We start from the raw sequence: 21699 nt of genomic DNA on the forward strand, positions 1-21699 counted from the left end.
CAACATGACACTTGTGCAATGAGAAAACGCGAAAGGGAAGTGCTGTGTCTATGGAGAGGCGGGAGGCGATGCCTCGCTGCGTCTGTGACCCATCTCGCTGATTTTTTTCATTAATCAGCCCTTCAGAGACCAGCTGAGGCTTTATCACTTCATGCCTATGTTTTGCCATGTTTCTGCCATGTTGTTAGTTGTGATCAGTGGGGGAAAAGTAATAAAATAAGCCACAGGAAGGTAACAAATTACAGAAGAATTCTACAGAAGGTGTCTGATTAAGGCTTTGGGCCTACACAGGATTTCCAGAACAGCTTCACTGATCCTTTCATGTCTATTTCACCCAGTGCAAACAGTACTGTGATGAGTACACAGTCATTCATCGCAGCACAAACGTGACCATTTTTGGTTAATTTGCATTGATCCTTACGGAGACAAGTGGAAATAAGCCCCGTGAGCAAAATCCTGCTATGGTAGAAAGACTTACTGGACTTAAGTGGTTCTGGTTTTCCTTTACATTTGTTATCTGTCTGTTTACTCTGGTTCTGTCTTTAGGATGCACTTTAGTGAAACACCTAACTGAGTGTGTAAGAGTGAGGGCTTTTTTATCACGTGGCCTTGGCTTATCTATAACAGACAGACTGGAACCAGTAACTTTGGGGCGTGTTGTTTTTCGCATTATTTTTATTGCGGAATAAAAATGAAATATATATATAAAAAATGAATTAATGAGGAGCACAGGATATTTTTGTTTTTTAAAACACATGCATCTTCCACTAATCAACAGCAAAAAGTGTCAAGTGATCAAGTGTATGATGCAACATCAGCAGACATTGTGGATGGACTTAATTTGTTAGATCATTACATCTTTTTTTAAGATCTAATGGCCAAGGGTTCATCGGAGTTTGAACCCAAATCTTGGTAGACTAATTGAGAACTGGGGTTATATAAAAAGCTGATAATTCAGCCTTTGAAGACTGTTGGCAGGTTCTGAAATATTCCCTTGCTTTGTCACCTTTGACCTCATGTATTGGGCCTTAAATGTGAGTGACACATGCTCTTTTCTGTTCTCTTAGATGACTAGCTGTAGGTGAAGCTATTTTGGACAGATAAGAGCAGAATAATGTATTTAATCATTGCTTTTTGTCTTTAAAAACAAACAATGGCCTTAACCTTCTTGCACTTAAAATGCAATAATCACATGTTTGATTTGAGATTAAAAATCAAAGGTTCATCGTGTACAGCTGGGGTTAGCCTTTATAAGACAAATCTGTATTTTCTGATAGAAGGGGTATGTCTATAAGTCTTAAATGTTAGATCTTATTTGCATTTAGTTTGAATCATATTAAAGGGTAAAATGTAAGTAGAGTGGTATTTATATATAATTTATTTTAGTCTTTCTGACTTTTCAAAGCGCTTCAACTAGCAACAAAACATAAAGTGCTTTGAACAGCAAGAGCAAGTAGAACTGTTATTTAAATCTATCCATCTATCATCTATTTATCTATTTTTGACTGCCTCTCTCCTCATGATCTGAGGCTAACTGTGGTGTCAGAAGGTCTGCAGACTCAGCAGATTCCGACCTGGGCTCATACATCAGAAATGAAAGGATAAACGCATAATGGCTGAGTTTATCTGTACAGGACAGATCAAGCCACAACAAGACAACACATCACTTCATATGACTTACAATAAGTGCATCATGTTTAGTGATCCCTGGGGGGAAACACCACAGTGCAATACAGGGTAGGAGCTTAGACTTACTAAGTTTTTGACTCATTTAATGTGGCTGGAAAGAGTGATTGTTGGGGAAACTGAACAACTCAATGCCACACACATCCAAAAAGTTCTCTTTTGGTTAACTTGTTTTATTGTGTAACACTTATTGTGTCTGTACTGTAGGTAGTGAGGCAACAGAATCTGCTAAGACAGCAAGCTCATTTATTCAGCATCTGACTTTAATGCGGACGCAGTGATTAGCTGCTTACAAAGTCCCGAAATAGGAATGTTGTTTCCAGGTTGCAGTGAAATGTGAGTTGAAATTGTGTAGTGTGTGGACTGTGTATGTAGACGGTGCTTCTTTGTCAATTTGGCACTGGGGTAAAAGACAAACTAACAAAATTTATGGATGCCTGGATTATGGATTACAGCAGCGGTCCCCAACCTTTTTTGCGCCACGGACCGGTTTATGCCCGACAATATTTTCATGGACCGGCCTTTAAGGTGTCGCGGATAAATACAACAAAATAAAACTAGTACCGGTACCGAAAAAAAGAAAATTTATTCATAACACATGTGAAAAGAACAAGGAAAACCAAGTAAACGATAAAAACGATAACAAAATAACGCTGAAAACCGGTAAAAACCCTGAAAACTATACATTTCACACCTGAGCCTCAACTCTCGCGGCCCGGTACCAAACGACTCACGGACCGGTATCGGTCCGAGGCCCGGGGGTTGGGGACCGCTGGATTACAGCATTGAATTCAATTTGATTTTCAATAGCGCCGCAATGTCCTTTAATACAGAAAAAACAGAGAAAACCCCAAAAATCAGGACCCCTGTGAGCAAGCACTTTGGCAGCAGTGGGAAGGAAAAACTCCCTTTTGACAGGAAGAAACCTCTGGCAGAACCAGGCTCAGGGAGTCAACAGTCATTGTAAATTTTTCCTGGAAACACAGGAGAAACCTGGGGAAAAGGATTGTTGGCAGCTGTGGTTTGGAGAGCAGCTACATTCACCAGTCAGCATCACAAAAATAGGAAGAGGGTACTTTAGTCTGTTGTCACTCTGGTCTATGAAACCTTTTTATTTTGTGTGTTTGTTGGTAAAAGACTGCTGTGTGTGGTGAGGTCATGGTGAAGAATAGAGACAGAGATATGTTCCACATATACAAAAACAGACTGAAAAGCCCACTTACAGGCATTAATTATGACAGACTAAACGATTCACAATTATATCTAAACTATGTTCTCCTGCTGGTGTAGCCAACTTGTTTTGTATCATGCTGGAAGTGTAAAAACAATCCTCTGTCTTTCTCTCCGTCTGTCTCATAGCTTTAGCGCCGGTGGCGTTTTTCTATTTCCCACACAGCACTGTATGTTTTATGGAAGCTGGACAGCTGCCTTAACAACTACCTGTTCGGTTACCTTCCCTGTTCGTGGATGGAAGGGGGCGGGGGGGACACTTATCTCACAGGGGGACAATAGGACTATGGAGAAGATCGCCAAACCCTACTCACCCCTATGCTGTCCTCCTGTCTGTACTGCTTCCAGTTGTGTCCCGTGTCACTGAACATCAGCAGGTAGGACGTCAGCCAATCCGAGCTGCCATAACGGCCTTGTGTGGCAACAGCTGTGATCTTGGTGCGCTCGCCTAAGTCGACCTCCAACCACTGATACTTGTCTGAGATGAGAGGAGACCAGCCTCCAGCTCCTGCAGACAAATGTGAATAAAAAAAAGACACCATTTATAGATAAGTGATGTATTAGATGTCCATGTAGATTGGATGAGATGAAATAAGTTCTGGTGAGGAGAAAAGAATGAATTGCATTGCTTGACCTTTCATTGTGAGCCAAAAATCCCACTTTTCAGTTATGAAACCCGAATAATGAAAATTGATTGAACCGCAGTATGCATCATTAGAACCATTCAGAAGCTATACTCAAATATAAATCGTACTTTAAGAACTTTCTTTAGGAACTTAAAAAGTTGAATTTGTCACGATGCACAGGGCCTTAAAGTTTTGGTACAGAAGCATATTTATTGGTCAAATGTAAGATTAAAAGATGGCGTATTCAATTCAATTCAATTTTATTTATAATCACCAAACACAACAACAGTTGCCTCAAGGTAAAGACATTAAAAGCATTAAATATTTCAAAGCAATGAAAAATGTCTGTGTGTAAACTGTAGATCCGTAAAAGATCTGCTTAACACAGCGACACTAAACCTGATCACTTCATCCTATTAAATTGAATATATTCCGTATTTGATTCAATGGAGCTCGTTCTGCAAAGATATCCTGTTGCAGTGGAGAATGTTCATATTTGAATTTCCAATAATGAGGTCAGTAAATCTAACAGTCCATATGAGCCAAAAGCTTAGAGGTTATCCTGCTCAAAATGCTCCATTTCAAAACATTTTTCTCTACCTACAGCTCTGTATAAGGTCAAGGAGAAGAGGAGGTCACGCAGGCGCTTGAGCTGATAGGTTGCCCCACCTATGTGCTTATTACATAGCCAGTCCAGGAAGTTGGCTTAAGGGAGAAGAAAGCGAGCTAAAATACTTTGCTTCAGACAGGATGAACTGTGGGCTGCACCAAGGCCCAGAATAACATGAATAGAGATCATTCTGAGCTATGAATCATGCAAAGCTACTCCAGTAAAAGAAAAACTGAACTGGAAATAAATGTTATAGGTCCAGGTATAGGCTCATTGCAATCCATCCATTGCAGGCACAGCAGTCAGACAATCCATGACCTCCCTCTCCCTAGCCACCTCCTCAACTCATCTGGGAAGTCACAGAAGTATTCCCAACCAGCCAAGAGCTATAATCTCTTCATTGTGTCCTGGGTCTGCTCCAGGGCCTTGCTCTCTAAGACATGCCTGAAAATATCTCACCTAGGAGGCATCCTGAGACAGATACCTGAACCACCTCAACTGGCTCTTTTAAATGCTGAGGAGAATCAGCTGTACTCCGAGTGCTTCCCAAATGACCAAGCTCCTCACCCTGTCTCTAAGAGAGAACCCAGCCCCCCTTGGAGGAAGTTTATTCCCAACCCTCGCATTAGAGAAAGTACACTGATAGTGTGACATGAAACCGCCCTGAACAAGTGAAGGTTTAGTAACTGGGCACATAATCAATTTTCATAATGTGTAGTTATGAGAATACACCATTGGAACCGAATATGGAAAAGCATAACAGATCCCCTTTAAGACTGAGCCAAGGTGAGGTCCTGGAAATCAATGTAAGTCAATATAATGTCCTCCGAAGTGGTAAACCCCAGTTGTGTGTGTGTGCACACTGCTCACAATGCATGCAGAAGTGTGGGAGTTATTGACAGACGTCTGCCTGGACAGATAAACTGCAGTTGATTAAATGGGCTGCTGCACAATAAAGAAGTGTTAAAAGCAGAAAAAGAGAGGCAATTGTGTGTGTGTGTGTGTGTGTGTGTGTGTGTGGTTGCATGTGTGGAAAGCAGCCACACAGAGCTCAAACACCAGATGGACGAATTCTGAAGAAGGAGGCTGCTGACCAGAGTCCCACTGAGCTCACAAGCTAACACGCCCATGCTGCGTGTCAGAAAGCCGTAGAGAACATAAACACGCTCGCAGCCATCTCTCATTTTCTTTCATCAGCTTGGAGCCAATTATTCTCTCAAAATGCTGCTGTGCAGGCAGGCTAAAAGGCAAAAGCATGCACAAAGCTAAATAGCTGCAGGACCACCTCTTGCAGCCCAATGACAAAATCTAGACCATCAAGATCAGATTACAGAACACCGGTGTCACTCCAGATAGCCACTTGTAAGATTTGGTGATTTTGTTTCCTTAAAAACCTGCTGTGTCACCGAACACTGTATCCTAGCCAATTATGGCTTAGAGCGACCTGCATCATGAATAAAGGAATTAAAGCAGTAAGAACCAGAGACAGAAGCTTTGGCATAACAAAACACTTCACAAATGCCAGCTAAAGGCTCATTGAGTATCCTAGACAATTACTTGCATCTTGCCATGGCCTAAAACAACAAAAGAACAATGGATCACACTGACTGTCTCATTTCCAGGTGATATCAGGTGGTTTGAAGTCATATGTTATCAGTTTGACCCATTAGATTTAGCTTGCTGCTTCCACTTCTCAGCTCTGCAGACAGTTTGTGCCATCATCTGAGAATGAATGCAGACCATAGGCAGCACTGTTACTCACTGGTTCCTTCAAAACGAGGTTCTTGAGCATAATTTGCGCAGGGCCTTGCTTTGTGGAGTTTGCATTTTCTCCTGTGCTTTTATAGTCTTTCCCTGAGACCTTCATTTTCACAAAAGAGATTATAAACCTTCGAAAAACACGAAGATTTGAATGTTTCTGTCCAATTTTTGGGAGCCGGGTCAAAGTGGAAGCAGGTTTAGCAGGGTATTTCAGACGTCAGTTTGCCTAGCAATGCTTACAAGTTCCTCCCAGTGGACTCAAAGATGCTCCCGGGCCAGACAAGTTATATAAACTCTCCAGCAAGTTCTGCGGTTTTCAATATTTTGAAAACTGTCCCTACTGACAACCTGAACTGTACAGGTTGTCAATAGGGACAGTTTTTGAGGTAAAGAAGTTCAAATGGGAAACGGCAGTTGGAACAACTATTTATTTTGTTTATCATTTTAAAATAATGCAGAACAATGTGGCGGCAGACTGATGGGAAAAAAGCGGTGAAAGGAAATCCGTGCCGGTCTGGTGGCAGGTCCAGTCTGATCTTTAAAGGCCAGAGCTAAGAACTTGACTAACAGACGTGTCCAGTGACAGCAGAACAGAAAAGAGCAGACACTCTGACCTTTGCTCATAAAGATAAGACTGTGGAGAAAAGGAGAAAGAGATTAAAGCAAAATGACTGAGAGGCTAAGAGGCGTTACAAAGATTTACTGTGTCCACCCTGTCACAGTAACTGCAGCTAATACAATGGAGGTGAAGTGATGGTGGTAGGTCTGAACACTTTGTGTCACGGCTGTCGCTTTAAATCAAAGAGATCGTTCTGGATTCTTTCTCCCCCACTCTCTGTCAGCATACCTGATCTGACCACCTACAAAAAGAGCTAAAGGTTAATGGAGGTCAGGAGTGTGATATCACAGCCTTTACGGCCAAACAGAGGATGAAATTATGAATGTAGCCCGACGAATCGGGGCAGAGTCACGCTGCGCTGCATACATTGTTATTTTGCAAAGATCTGTTTTGGATATTTTTCCAAAAGTCAAATAAACAATGATTAACGTTACACCGGTTTCAACTTTTCAGATAGTTTTACTGACAGTTGTCTTTTCAAGGAATACTCTTACCACACTAGCAAGTCCAGCCTTGGGAACTTCCCAAAACAGTTTAACCTTTGGGCCGCTGAGCAGCTCAAGGACTGTTCAGTGATGGAAATTTGGGAGAGCCAAGTGCATTTCTTCATTCCCACCCAGATTTATCATGATGGCCTTTAGGGGTCAGATTTTAGATCACCATTACCATTTTCCCACAGACTCTTATAGAACCTTTGGAACTAGTGGATCTATCGGCTGCTGGCCATTCCAGAAGAAATGATTTAAGACACTTTGAATTTTAGAAACGAAACCTACAGCTGCATTTCCAATCTTTGGTACTGAATGATAACATTTAGGGCATTTCAGTCTGGTGTCTCAACTCCACACAGAAAGCCTGAAGGCGGTGGATTTGACCCCAGTGACAGTAGTAACCACTGCACCACTGTGTGTGTCATGCTCTAAGAACCTCCTGCAGTCCAAGACGAGGCACTTGGTGACAGCTGTAGAAGTGAATGGGAGTGCAACTGCAACCGTCTCTCTGTGTTACGTCCCACACCCCCACAATCCTGAATTAGATAAGCAATTAAGAAAATAGGTGGGTAGATGGATGGATTGCGGAGCGCATGACATACAATTCAGCACTGAATGGAGAGAAAATGAGGTGTTTTTCATAATTAGCTGCCCGAGGGCGAATGCAGTCTTTGTCTAATATTAATTATGCAACAATATTGGACGCTGCAAAGTACAACGTTGGTGAATGAGTACAAACAAATGACTATTTCACCTTCAATTGTGCACTAATACATGATCATGCAGCTACAGGCAGGCAGACTGAGTGGAACAGAACAGAGGCAATGACCAGAGGAAGAAATAAAAGGAACTGAAAGACAGACAATTAAAAAAAGTGAGACAGGAAATGGTAGAGAGAGACGGGCAGCTTAAAGGGATAGAAAGCTGGAAAGACATGTAGCAGATTGATACAAGCACCCGACCCAGAATGAGCACTGGTCATTTGCATGAGAATACCAAGTCTGGAGGGTAATTTCAGCTGCCTGATAACATGTCAGTCGGACAGAAAGTCCACCAGGAGGCCAATGGGCTCGATGCGGCACTGACAGCAGCAGCAGGCTGAGGAATACTGCAGGTTCTCTGCAGGAGAAGCAGGAAAGATTCATCCATATGAGATGCTACAAAAAGAGCCCACGAAGGAAGTAATACATCTTATTTTAGAGTGTAAAAATCTCAATTTGCAGAATTTGCTGAAATAGTTTCAAACTAATCAAAGTGTTCGTGGGGTTTCCGACACTTGCAGTTGACTTGATAAATGTCAGGTGTCCAAACTAATTAACTAATTAATGAATCTGTTCTGACCTTTGTGATAATATTGCTGTTTTTGCAATTTATGGAAACAAGAAGATTACTTTCAAAAGATCCAGCATCATGTAAATTTGGGGAATGTATGAATTATTCAGACTAGAAACATGAGCTCGGACTGCTGCAAATATAATTACATGCAGGGGAAAAAAACAGATACTTAAGTATTACTATTTTAGAAATAACAACTTTTTTGGAAACCGCAGAGCGTAACTGAATATGAAAATCAATACCTGATTAGTTGGCTGCTCTTACATAGTTCCAATTTACAGATTCCAATTAAAGTTTAATTCTGTCTTCAAATCCAACCCTTTGGGAAAATGATTACTGTGGCACAATAATTCTTTCAAGTCAATTTCAACATAATTGCAGTGGCGTCACTGATAACTGTCAGCGGCGCCTACAGAAGAAAGAAAATGTTTAAACATGAAGACTGCTATTAACATTTGGCAAGAAGACCGAGATGGCTAAATGACTTCTTACCAGTGAAAATAAAATGTAATACAGATGAAGCAGAAGATGGACAGGGGCAATTCAGCGAAAGGATGAGGTGGGATGGGCAAGATATATGGAAAGAAAAATGGGACATCACGAAGAGAAGGAGAGGGTGAGCGGCAGAGAAAGGAAAGATAAATGAAGGATAACAGTAACCAGTGGGGAAACTGAAATAGTTGAGTCATTCATCCTCCAGGTTTCTGTTAATAGGCCATTCATATCTAATCAATAGACTATAAAAGGGTTTTTATCCACTTCTGGTGTCCCCTTCAGACCTCCAATGTGATCAGCTACATCAGGTTAAAGTCCCAAGTACATTGTCAGGCCCTCAGGTGAATGTGTGAATGCAAAGGGAAGGTGCTTTGTTTCATAAAGTGTCTGGCTTAAAAGGATATTTTTGTGTCCTTTATAAATGACTTTGGGATTTTGTTTTTTTGTCTTTCATTTGCAAATCCCAGTGTTGCTGCCTTGTTGTTGTATGGCTGCTGTGGCTGAAGAGGCAGAGAGGGTCATCCACTTATTGGTTAAACCCTCGCTCCTCCAGTCCTGGGTAAGACATCTGTTATCTGCTTGTGCTGGGAGAAGAGCTCTATGTACAAATTTGCTTGCGGTATAAAGTACTTTGAGTGGTTCCTCTGGATCTCTATTAGCATCCTCATTATCATCAGATTTAAGATAAGATAAGATAAGATAACCTTTATTAGTCCCACACGTGGGAAATTTGTTTTGTCACAGCAGGAAGTGGACAGTGCAAAAGTTATGAAGCAAAAATTAGAATACAATAAAAATAAATACAGTACACAACTGTACAGAATAGAATAAAATAAAATACTATATACAGTAGAATAAAATAGAATAAAATATACAATAAGATAAAAATAGAATACAAATGCTATATACAACTGAGTAAAAATACAACGATGCCAGAAAAGATTATTGCACATTTGTGGATGTGTGTGTTTGATCAGTTAAAGTCTGATCCCTGACTGTTCTTCCTTAGGTCTTCCATATATGTGAAGAATAGTATAAAGCCATATACAAACAGTCCATTCATTCCTTGCATGCGTCAGTAAAATATCAAGCTGTAGTTTACATAAATGTGCAATATTTCCAGACTGAGGTGAGTGGTGAACCTCGAAGTTCTCAGCTGGTTTGGTTTTACTTTCTCTCACCCTTTACATATAATGACTTCCACTTTCTTCCTTTTGGAAAAATTATCATCACAGATCATCACAGTTTAAAAAGATGAACAAATCATAACGTTGCCATGCTACATTCTCTGTAATTTATTTCAGTACTTTGTATTATGATTCTTTATTGTCTCCGTTTTACTGGAAATACTGGCGAGGATGGATGACTCACTCAATCTGTTGACGGGTAGAAATAAAGTGACTTGGACTTCACCTTAATTCCAAAAACATGTTTCTGGTCACAGTGACCTTAATTGTTGACCACCAAAGTCCAATCACTATCATTTTTCAGTGAGTATTTAGTGAAAGTTTGAAAAACAAATCTGTAAAGCCCGACCCGACACACTGTTATTGTGATCACTTTGTTTATTGCAATTTCCCACATGCAGTTGCCTTCGGTTTGACGCCCGATTCGCCAACTTTGCAGCTGGTCTCCAGCACATACTCTTTCCTCTCCAGTCGCCAGCTTCACTGTAAAACGAAGACTCTTCGTTAGGAAGATCATCACCACCTGACCAGACCTGACCGGACCTGCCTCCCTGCCACCGCCCCCTTGAGCTCACTGCACCACCCCTCCCCTGCAACTGAGCCAGGGACCACACCTCTGCCACAAAATCAAAGTTTAGATTCACAAGAAAATTGGGCCACCTGAAACGTGATTTTTGTAGCCAACTTTATGGTGTCTGAGCACTTTGAGACTTAGATCCACAATTTCTTTATGTTTGGTCTACAACTTTTGTCTGCAATCCTTCAGCAGTTATTTGATCATTTATAATAAAATCTTTGGCAACTACTTGATCGACACTGAGGTTTATACACAGACATAGAGGATTTATTACTTTATAATTTAGCACAAATTAGTCTCATAACAAAATACAGAATTGCACTCAAAAAATGATAACAGCAACTTCAACTTCATTGTAGTTACTTGAACATGCACACTGACAATCCTCCGCTAAGCTTCAACATAATAACATTTTGTATTTAAACATGTTAATATGCCAGTTTTTAGCTCAAAGCACCACTGTCCCTGGCAGGGAAAATAACTGATCTTTGAAGATCACAGTTTCTGTCAAACAAAAGGCTGTAATTCAAAACTGGTTCAGTAGTTAAAAGAAGCCAAAAAAAATTGTTTTTGTTTGCTATCAGCGAACACAGACCTCCCATGATTAAAGAAGACACTCCAATCTTCTGTTCTGATGCTGCTCTGCTCGTATTCACATTTTTTTGGTGTATAAATGTACTTGATATATCATGAAAAATGGAATTGTAATCTATAGTTATTCCATTTAAAGTGAATAATCTCATCACATATAACACATGTTCATGACCTTCACTGCTCATCAATAACAATAAAGTTTGAATGAGTGAAACATTATAGATTTCTTGTTATGGTGTGCCGTGTAGGTCATATTTAAAGCCTGATAATCGGTGTTCACTTAGTGGATAAATGAAGTGAGAGTGAAGCGGCTCCTTAGAGAACAACCAGAGGAAGCAGATTTTGCAGCAGAGATGGAAATGAGTCGGAGACATTCATTTATTCATCGATTTCCTCAGCAAACAGCTGGGAATGCTCCCTGGGATCCCGAACCAAGAACTTCCTTATCTACTGGCAACACACTAGAGCAAGATTAGGAAAAATAAATGCATGAAGGTTACCGCTGTCTTGAAATTATTTGTTAGGACATTAAACCAGATGTTGCTGTGGGATCTCAGCTGGTACTCTATTATAGCCCAGGAGTTCTTTCATGTTTAAATGATCTGTTTCTACAGATTTCCCTTCACACATTAACGACAACCCCTGTGGATACACTGTACTACTTAAAGAATGTAGAGTTTATTCTGGGTCTTTTGACTGTACCTGGATTATTTTAGTGCAGGGGTATAGCATCATCATGTTTTTATATTCATGTAAATTTAATGAACTGGCAGCCTGAGGAAGTTATTTGTCCTATAACGCTCTCCTCTGTGGCAAATTTAAAATGTATGGGTCGGCTGGGGGCAATTCTAACAATTGTCATATTTTTGTAAGACTACAAATTTCAATCTAATTTCAGTAAACAAGCTAGAGTCCGAAACCTGACTCTGCACATGCTCAGTGAGATCCTGTCCGAACCTTGATAAAGGTAAGGACACGAGTTTGAAGAAAAATACTGATTTTGAGGAATAAAACTATACACATTTTTCTTCAGACTTAATCTTTAACCTATATATTCAAAATGACAACAAACAACTCCTGCCACAAATTTTCAACATGACCCCAAAATCAGGTGCATCTGGTTCACAGTTCACAGGTGCACATCGGTTATTGTAACGTGAAGTAGAAAAGAAAAGCGACCAGTTTTCTTGTCATCGGTTAGCAGTACTACACAAACTAATGAGAACTAAAGACTTTTGTTGAAGATCCATCAGGTGACCGTCTGAAACTTTCACCAAAATCCGGTCATTCCAGTAGGAGGAGTGAAACTGTGGGTAGATGCACGATCGACACTTCACCACAGCATAAGATCATCGGTGGCCAATTGAGCTAAAAATATTACAGTTGCCTTGGTCTTCCAACCTTGATTTTTTCCCACAGTACAGAAATGAATATTTATGCCTGTGTACCACTGAGATTTTTTAATATATACAGTATATACTGCATAAATATACAGCACAAAGTGTCTGTGATATTGATGGCAGCAGTGAGAGGATTTATGTGAGAAATTACTCAATATATAAAATCCTGGAGGCACTTTCTATCTCTTCTCTGTCTTCTCTTTTTACTACTGTTTAACATAACTACAAAACATGGAAACAAGACATTTCACTTGGATTTCGAGGAAATAAAAACCCAGTCGTATACTGTGCAACATATAAGACAGCTGAAACAATTCCAGTTGCAAACTCAGCTCATGTTAATGATAACTGTGTAAACGCCATCAAGTGAGACAGATGCAATGGATAGTGCATTTACACAAAGAACAAACTTGTGTTGCTGCGCTTCTCTGCATAAATCCTGAATCCTTGTAAATAATGACAACGCTGGCCGATACTTGCTTGTGGGTTGCTTGTGCACGCTGGTATTATGTAGGTGCTAGCAAGTGTAAGTGCCAGCAAGTAGATGAAGATACCAGGAAGTCAGACACAGGAATGGATAGAGAACTTGGTCGATTATCAGAGTAAAGTGCTCAGCGCACACTAAATGCTTCACTTCCTGTGTAATTTGAACCCATGTGAAGGCTGTAATAAACCTGCACTGGAGACACACCCGGTGTCTTACTGGGTAAGGCATGATTTACAGCACTGTGTTGAATCTGTAACGTATAGGGCGATGTAGATGTTTGCATTAATAATACTTGTGTAGTGTTGGGTCTGTGTTGCTCTGCAATCACAAGGAAACTGAGCTGTTCATACTGGATTTGGAACTAATAAATCTTAAACACAAACAGCACACAGTATATAAAAAAGCCACCTACTGAAACACAGGAAAGATGGAAGCCTTCAGGAAGTCTGAATCTATTTACATACTGTCACAGCTTTGAAAAGGAGAAAAACTGCTTATGTCTACTCTGGAAGAATACTGGCTACTGCATTAGCATAATGAGCAAGCAAGAGACAATTACAGCCTATTACATGTTGTTTCACTGAGGTATCATCCTTGTGCTAATCAATATGCTATGTTTACAAGACATATTACTCCCAAACAGACCTGCATTGTCACTGAAGTCTGGTTATTGTAGTGCGTAGTTATATTTCTGAGAAGGTGCAGGTCTGTATATGCTGTAGTCTGGATCAGAGACTTATAAATCAAGTCAACAGTCTACAGGCTGTTATGCAATATAGCTTTTATTTCTAATTGCTTCACATCCTAACATGCAGTGCCTTTAATCAATCAGCAGTAAGTATAATCTGCTTTATGGGTAATATAAAATGGTCTCAGGTTACTTTTAATATTAGTTTTAAGAGTTTTAAATGTTCACAAATCTTTGAAATCTTGTCTCTGTCATCTTTGCGTCTCCTAGTTAATGAAAGACCAAGAAATGTCAGTTCCATTACAGCAGGGTGGCTTTTGAACATCAAATGCCAGCAAAGGGCAACAATGAAAAATGAGCTCTTACAGTCTTTAATACACGGCCTGAAGTGTCACTGCGACGCCTGCTCATTTCTTTACTACCAAGCAGAGTAGAAAGTCACATTCAGATTTAATGAGTCACGCTCTATTATAATTCATGCTAAAATAATTTAGCATTTAATGTTGACAGAGTACTCCTACAGATTGCTCAGATACAAATTACAGAAGTCGATTTTTTTCCCTAAGATCACACTGGCACCTTCTTGTTTACTGTAAGCCTCACATACTAACACGCTGTGTTTTTCAAGCATTTTTTTCCCAGTTAAAAACATTCAGGTCTAAATTAAAAGCATGTACCACCCTCCCACTAATAGTTAATCCATAATCCTATTTTTTCCCCAAACCATGCCAAAGGCACAAACACTATTCGCATCAGTTTTTTGCATATTTGACACACTTACATGTTTCAGATCATCAAATATATTTTAATACTAGTTAGGTAGGAAGCAGCAGAATCTGTTCCTCACCTTCTCTTTTGTTGAGTTTGGCGAAACCCGGGGCGTGGCTGCTGGACAGCTGGGAAGAGCTTCGGAAGGAAGATGGCGGCAGATTGGAGACCAGTGCGCTGTCACACGCCTCTGTCGAGAAATATCAAAACATAAAGTATAATGAATATCCTTCAGATTTTGACATTTACATGTAAATGTCAGCATGTGCACTGCTGTGCTTTTTGAGGGTCTATAATTACATTTGTTTCAACATCTCCCCACAAATATAGCCTCCTCAAAATATTCCTAGAGTGAACAAAACAAAATTAAAAGTCTGAGAGAAGTAAGCATAGTTGAACACAGCTATGACGCATCCTGAGTAATAGCACTCTTAGCTCAAGAAATCTGTTCCTGGGCTTCAGTGCCAGTTTTAGCCCTAATAAGCAGAGAGGAGCAGTGGATGTGTTGTCTTTGAATTGCAGGGTTAATGTCAGCTACAGTTCCTCGCTGCACAGTTAAGTAGTTCACAACAGTTGATGCGGGAATGTCTTTTTTATGCTTTAAAATCAAGAGAAAAAAAAGAAGGAAGCATTTAAACTTTTTATCTGAGTGAAAAAAAAGCTGAGTGGTTCAAAGAGTAGAGATCAACAGCAAAAAAGCACAATGAGAATATCACAATACCCGACACAGCTGGAGATGGATTAGTCTCCATCTCTTAGCCTGAGTGGAAACCTGATGAAATGTTATAAACAGCGGGGTGGGAGTGCTCTGATGCTGAGAGGTAAAAGCGTTGTCTCTGCAAATGATCAGCTTTTTTAAGATAAAAGAAGTTTATTCGGACACCTTTTGATTGTTTCATTCTAAAGTCTTAAAGAGGCGCTAATGACAACTAAAGTGTTGAGCCTGTGAATATAACAACATGCGTGTCAGAGGGGAGTCTAATCATTCAGGAGCTGGTTTAATGTTCCCCAGGTAGAAACAGGTCTTTCAGCAGTAATGGCTCCATATTAGATGAATGAACAGCGTAATAATGTCCAGTCGGATGAGTAAATGGTGTAATTCTGGCTCAATGGATAAATGAACGTTGCAATCATGTCGTGTTGCGGAGATGAATGGCGTCCTGAGTGAGTCATTATAGCCTGGATGCTGATGGGGATGATTCAGTGTTGTCAGAGGAAACCTTTACATCTTTCTCATATTTAGTTTATGGATGATTCCCTGAATTCAAAACATAATATATTGAACATTATGCAGTAATTAACATTAATTACTCTTATATTAATTGGAGCCTCTCTCACAGTTGCCAATAAACCTACAAAAAAAGAAAACAAGCACTTTTTTGTTCAAATTAAAGCAGATTTCTCTTTCCTTTATTATAGCTACATGACATAGAGAAATCTTTTGTAAAGACAGAATACAAATGAATGTTTGTTTTACTGTATTTGATTGTCTTTGGTCTGCACAGCATAATCACATCCCACAGATATACACACGGATTCATGATCACCAGCCCCATAAATATTCATACTTTTCCTCTCAAGCTGCAAACTGTAAGCTAAAGCCAAACTATCACCGCCTCCATCCAAAGCCTCTCCGTTAATGGATGTTGTTCTCCACCACTGAGACAAGAGCCAATTACTATGATTCACGCGGCAGTCCGATCTGGGCCCAGAACTCTGACAGCAAGGCTTTAGTTTCGATTACTCTGTCAACATCAGTGCACTTCATCTCAACAACACAAGGTCTTCATCCGCCTCCCGATAATTTCATAGAGGAATACCATTCCATTTACAGCAGCTCTTTTCAAATGAAATGTGTAGCTAGAGCCAACAACAATATTGGCCTATTTACCTGTAGTTAAAAGAGCAGGATTTGACATTTTAAAGCTGTTAAATCCTGGAATATTTATTTAGTAAATTAAATACACCGTAGAGCCCAAATGTGGCATTCACTCTCAAGATAATGGTCTAAATGTGATTTTTTCTCATTTGAATGCTTCAAAATACTGGATTTTGATATTATTAAATCTATCTCTTCGGCAGGTGTTTTAACCGAACTGCAACACACGATAGCAATGAGCAACAGCTGTACTTTCAAACACACCACAAGTCAGTTGAGGATTTACAGTATTACACTTCTGTTAAAGAGAATACAGAAACAGTCAACAGTCTTCTCCAATACGGTCTCACATAGGAACCCTGAGGGGTAGCTGTGACTCAGGGGGTAGTCGGGGTTGCCCACTAATAAGAAGGTCAATGCTTCAATCTCAAGCTACAGTACTTCATGTCAAAGTGATCCTGGACAAGATACTAAGTGCCAAAAGCAACAGTTGATATATCCATCACAGTTTGTGACAGTGTAAAGTGCTTAGAGCGGTGAGTATACTACAACATATATACCCAGAATATTCGATCAAAAGGCTTCTTCACCATTACTTATGCATTAGCTGTCTCCTGCAGCACATCCAGTACCTGCATGTAGCATTTTCTGTCCGCCAATTTTATGTGCTGATACTATTTTAATCCTCCTTAGGACAGGAAGGAGTATTTGCCTGTAACATAAAAAGCACTGCAATGTACAGTGAAAAGCAATACAGTGAGCAGCTACTGCTAAAAATTCCATCGAAATCTATCATAAAATTTTTTGTTTGATTTAATAAAAATATAAAGACTATCATCAGCCTTAATTCCAAGCTGCTTTCAGCTAGAAAGATCTGTACACTTTGCTATGCTATCCACCCAGCAACAGTTTGTAGATAAAGTTAAAGAGCAGCTAAACATAATGAGACATTTCACAGATTAAAAGTCTGATATTTCCAAAAGGAACTGATACAAAATGAAACAAAAAAACATTCCTCATAGACATCCCGACGTGCTCTACTGGATTCAGATCTAGTGACTATGGAGGTTATTTAAGTACGATGAACTCAGTGACCTCATGTTCAAGAAATCACTGTAATATGGTATTTTATCCTGTTGGAAGCAGCCATCAGAAGATGTGAACAAAGGCATCAACAAGCTAAGAAACAATACTGAGGTAGGCTGTAGCATTTAAATGATGCTTAGTTGGCACTTTTGATACAAGGCAGAATGGTTGCACGTTTATTCATTTAACCCAAATTCTGACCATACCATCTGAACGGCGAAGCAGAGATTGTTTTGTTTTTCCAGTCTTCAACTGATCACTTTTAGTAAATTCTTGCAAATTCTGGACTAATTTTCCAGTTTTTGGCTGACAGGAGTGGCACCCAGGATGATCTTCTGCTACCGTAGCTCATCTGCTTCAAGATTAAATGTGTTGCACGTTCAGAGATGCTCTTCTGCACACCTTGATTGCAACGAGTGGTTATTTGAGTCACTATTCGTATCAGATCGAAGCAGTCTCCTCTGATCTCTGGCATCAACAAGGCATTTTCATGCAGATAATTGCTGATCAATGGATATTGTCTTTTTGTCAGACTATTCTCTTTAAACTCTAAAGATGATTGTGTGGGAAAATCCCAGAGGATCAGCCTGTAAGTCACCAACAACCATGCAAGTCACTTATATCATGTTTCTTTCCCATTCTGATGCCCAGTTTGAACATCAATACTTCATCTTCACCATCTCTATGTAGCTAAATGCACTGAGATGCTGCCATGTGATCGGCTGATAGATATTTGCGTCAGCGAGCAGTTGAACAGGTGTACCTAATGAAGTGGTTGGTGAGTGTATATCCACGTGGAGGGATAAATGTCTATGAATATTTGGTCCAGCTGCTTGTTAACATTAGAAAGCCTTCAGCTTGGCCTCAGTGGCACTGTAATTTGATTGTAAAATTATTGGGTATTAACAGAGTCTGAACTCTGTTTAGTACAGTGTGTTGCAGCAGTTATCATTAAACATCAGACCATATAACACAGTTATACTGCACTTTATAGTTACCAGAGTGGAGCAGAGGCTCATACATATTTAATTCTAGCATTTTAAATGCCATCCAGCTACTCAACAATCATCAGAAGGCGTCCAGCTCCTTTGTCCTCTGAAGTTCCTCCTGATAGTCTTTATTCCTCCAGGCTTTGCCCTTACCGACACTTATAACTGTGGGTGGTGGGGGAGCTCTCAGTATGAAAAGCAGGTGAATTACAGTAGTCTGAAGAGGTGAGATGAGAGGGACGGCTCTCCAACGCGGAGTGCTGTAATCCCTGAGGAGATAATGTGTGGTGAGAGCAGTGGAGTTTTAAAACACAGGGCCACTTTTCCTCGGCGGAGCTGTGGCATTTAAAAGCCGATGTCCCTGACAGTGTGACTAGTGGAGCACAAACACAGACAGCTCAGAGGAAAATGGAGCTAAATGTTGAATACCTGCTGGCCTCTGTAGCCAACGAACCTCAACACTGACCCTGGCTGTGTTGGACAGAGAGCCTTCCTGAATATTAAACTGCTGCACCCTCCTGAAAACACCTCCTGTCTTTGTGTAAGCTTCACATTTAAGGGTGTTAGACTAAAAAAATATATAATAATGCTTTTAGGCATTCAGATCACCACAAAAACATTATTCCTGATCAAAGTATTATAAATTTACCCAGAAAAGATGATTCTTCAATCTTTGGCAAAGTGAAATATCTCCAGGCAGAAAAAAGAAGCATTCTTTGCCTTTGATAAAACAAAAACTCCAGAACTGGAAGCAAGTATTGAACTCTGAGTGATGGGAAATATCCTTTCAGTTCAGTCAAAAACCTCCTGGACACCCATCACTCAGCGTCTGCACTATCCATCAATTCATACAGTGCCAACTTTATCGTTGCACCAAATGTGACAAATGGTCAGTTTGACCGCATTAAAAAACATTAAAGGAAATTTTGAAAATATCTCAGGAGGGTATAAGGCAAATACATTTTATCACCCCTGAAGTGACAGACTAATACCAGAGTGGCTCATTCACCTGCACTGTCCACTTCTTTACTGAATAGAAAGTGCCCACAGAGTCCGTGACTGAGCTGGGGACCCTGAATACCGATGAGCTCCATCCATCACCTCGGCAAACAGAAGGTCTTGCACTTCAGAGCTCTATAAGCCCCACAAACCCAAAGTTCAGTGCCTCTCAGTATGAGCCAACTTATTTAGCCGTTCAAAGCACGTAGCAGTAAGCAGGATAATGAGGCTCCAGCGATGGCTGTTTTTGCTCCGGAGCGCTAACAATCATCCTCAAGCAAAAAAACATCAATGCTCATTTTACTAATCCGCACAACGTCTACCTCCAGTTTGACCCAAGGGGGTTCAAGCCCGCTCCTGCCTGGATATACACAGAGAAAGAAAGAACGCATTAAAAATACAACACAGTGGGCTTTTTTGCATTTTGTTTTACTTCAGCTCAGCCGCGTGGTTTATTTTTTCAATGTTGCGAAGCTAAAAGAAATAAAAAAGAAAAAGAAATCTTATATTTTGAGTTGTAACTGGTAAAGGGTATTTAAAAATAGTCTCCAAATAGACCAAAGATCTTAATTTCGTTATCGGCTCAAATGGTTTTGACATTTAGGATATTTAATTCTATCTTGTGCTGTCTTATTTATCAATGACATCTGAAACTTAAATAGCCATGTGTCACTTAATTTAGTTTTGACATATATTTCAACTTTTTCCCACTCGTTCAGTCCAGTTTATTGTTGTTGCACTTGCAGAATTTATTGAAACCTTTGGCCCAATATGTTTTTTAGATTACGTGCTTTAGCTTTACTTCTTTAAGCCTGGTTGTTCAAGGCTGCTAAATCATTTCAAGTTTACCCAAGTTTATATAGTTAAGTAACCCTTTAAGTTAGGGCTGGGCGATATATCGAGTTTTTAAAAAATATCGATATATTTTCATACGAGATATAAGATGTGACAATATCCTTTATATCGATATAGTCTATGTTACGTTATAATTATACTTGTGGAGCCACACGTTTGCCTCTCTTTCGTCCACTTTTGTCTCTACGCAACGTTACTCGGCCTCGCCCCTCCTTCACTGAACACAACTCTCCCTCCTCCCCCATAGCTTCACCTGCAGGCAGCGACATGCAGTGTTGCCAACTTAGCGACTTTGTCGCTATATTTAGCGAGCTTTCAGACCCCCTAGCAACTTTTTTCTAAAAAAAAGTCGCTAAAAAAAAGACGTGAAAGACATTACAAAAAACAATAATTGCTAAAAGAAATTTAATTTGTAGTTCTAAATAAATTCTAAATGCATTTAGGACGTTTTTTGCTCACTTTATGTCTCGTCCACGATGTTATTTCTCTCTCCAGCAGCTTAGGTTACAATTACATTAGCATGACCAATTATGCAAATTAGGTGATGATGTCATTTAGCGACTTCTAGCGACTTTTAGGACAACCAATAGCGATTTTCCATACTGAGGAGTTGGCAACACTGGCGACACGATGGACACGGCAAATCTCCGTTAGCGAGTTGTGGGGCTGGACGGCGTCAACGTGTTAGCGAGCTAACCGCGCTAACGAGCTAACGAGCTAACCATGCTAACGTCAGCCCACAGGGGCTGCACGGCCTAGAATCCCTTCATTTTCTCAAAAGTTGACAGCGCGGCTTATGTATGAATTCTGGTTGTGCTTACTGACCGCGAACCGATTTTAGGTGGTACACGGCGCTCAGCAATCTGTCAAAAAATGTTTTAGTACAACTTTGGTAAGCTAAGGAGATGCAGCGCTTGATAGATTGTCAGAGCATTACGGCTACCGTAGTCTGGAGCCTCGCGGAGTGATACGTACCGTGCTTCAACGTAATATTACCACATTGTGTGTGTATAAGGGCCATAAATGGCACCTGTTAAGAGACATGGTTACAAACTCAAGGCTGTCAGTCACACAGTAGAAGTTGGGAACAGAGCAGCTGTGAAATCTGTCTTTGTTATTGTGCTCAGCGTCTGTTAGTTTACATTTTGACTGCACAATTATGAGCTTTTTGTTATGCACAAAAACAACATTGTTTTCTTTTATTTATGGAGCATGATTATTTAATAAATGCTGATAATTTCTTTTTGAGTAATTTCTTCATGTAAATCTATGCTGTATGTAAATAAAAATGCCTGTGTGACATCTGGGACACAGTGTGACTTATGGCTTTAAAAAAA

The 21699-nt window shown here is 40.1% G+C and overlaps 1 protein-coding gene across 2 annotated transcripts in view; it reads right to left on the reverse strand.

The window, feature by feature from the left end:
- Window positions 1–21699, reverse strand: part of LOC146497272 (contactin-associated protein-like 4) — a 158914-nt gene that overhangs the window by 104496 nt on the left and 32719 nt on the right. For both annotated transcript variants that reach the window (XM_085141740.1, XM_085141741.1), the window contains exons 2-3: window positions 14634–14744; window positions 3231–3424 (exon numbers count right to left, since the gene is read on the reverse strand). In XM_085141740.1, the coding sequence (XP_084997866.1) occupies window positions 3231–3424; window positions 14634–14744 (305 nt within the window). The remainder of the gene's footprint in view (window positions 1–3230; window positions 3425–14633; window positions 14745–21699) is intronic.

Source organism: Neolamprologus multifasciatus, chromosome 18 (assembly GCF_963576455.1).
Source record: "Neolamprologus multifasciatus chromosome 18, fNeoMul1.2, whole genome shotgun sequence".
NCBI lineage: Eukaryota > Metazoa > Chordata > Actinopteri > Cichliformes > Cichlidae > Neolamprologus > Neolamprologus multifasciatus.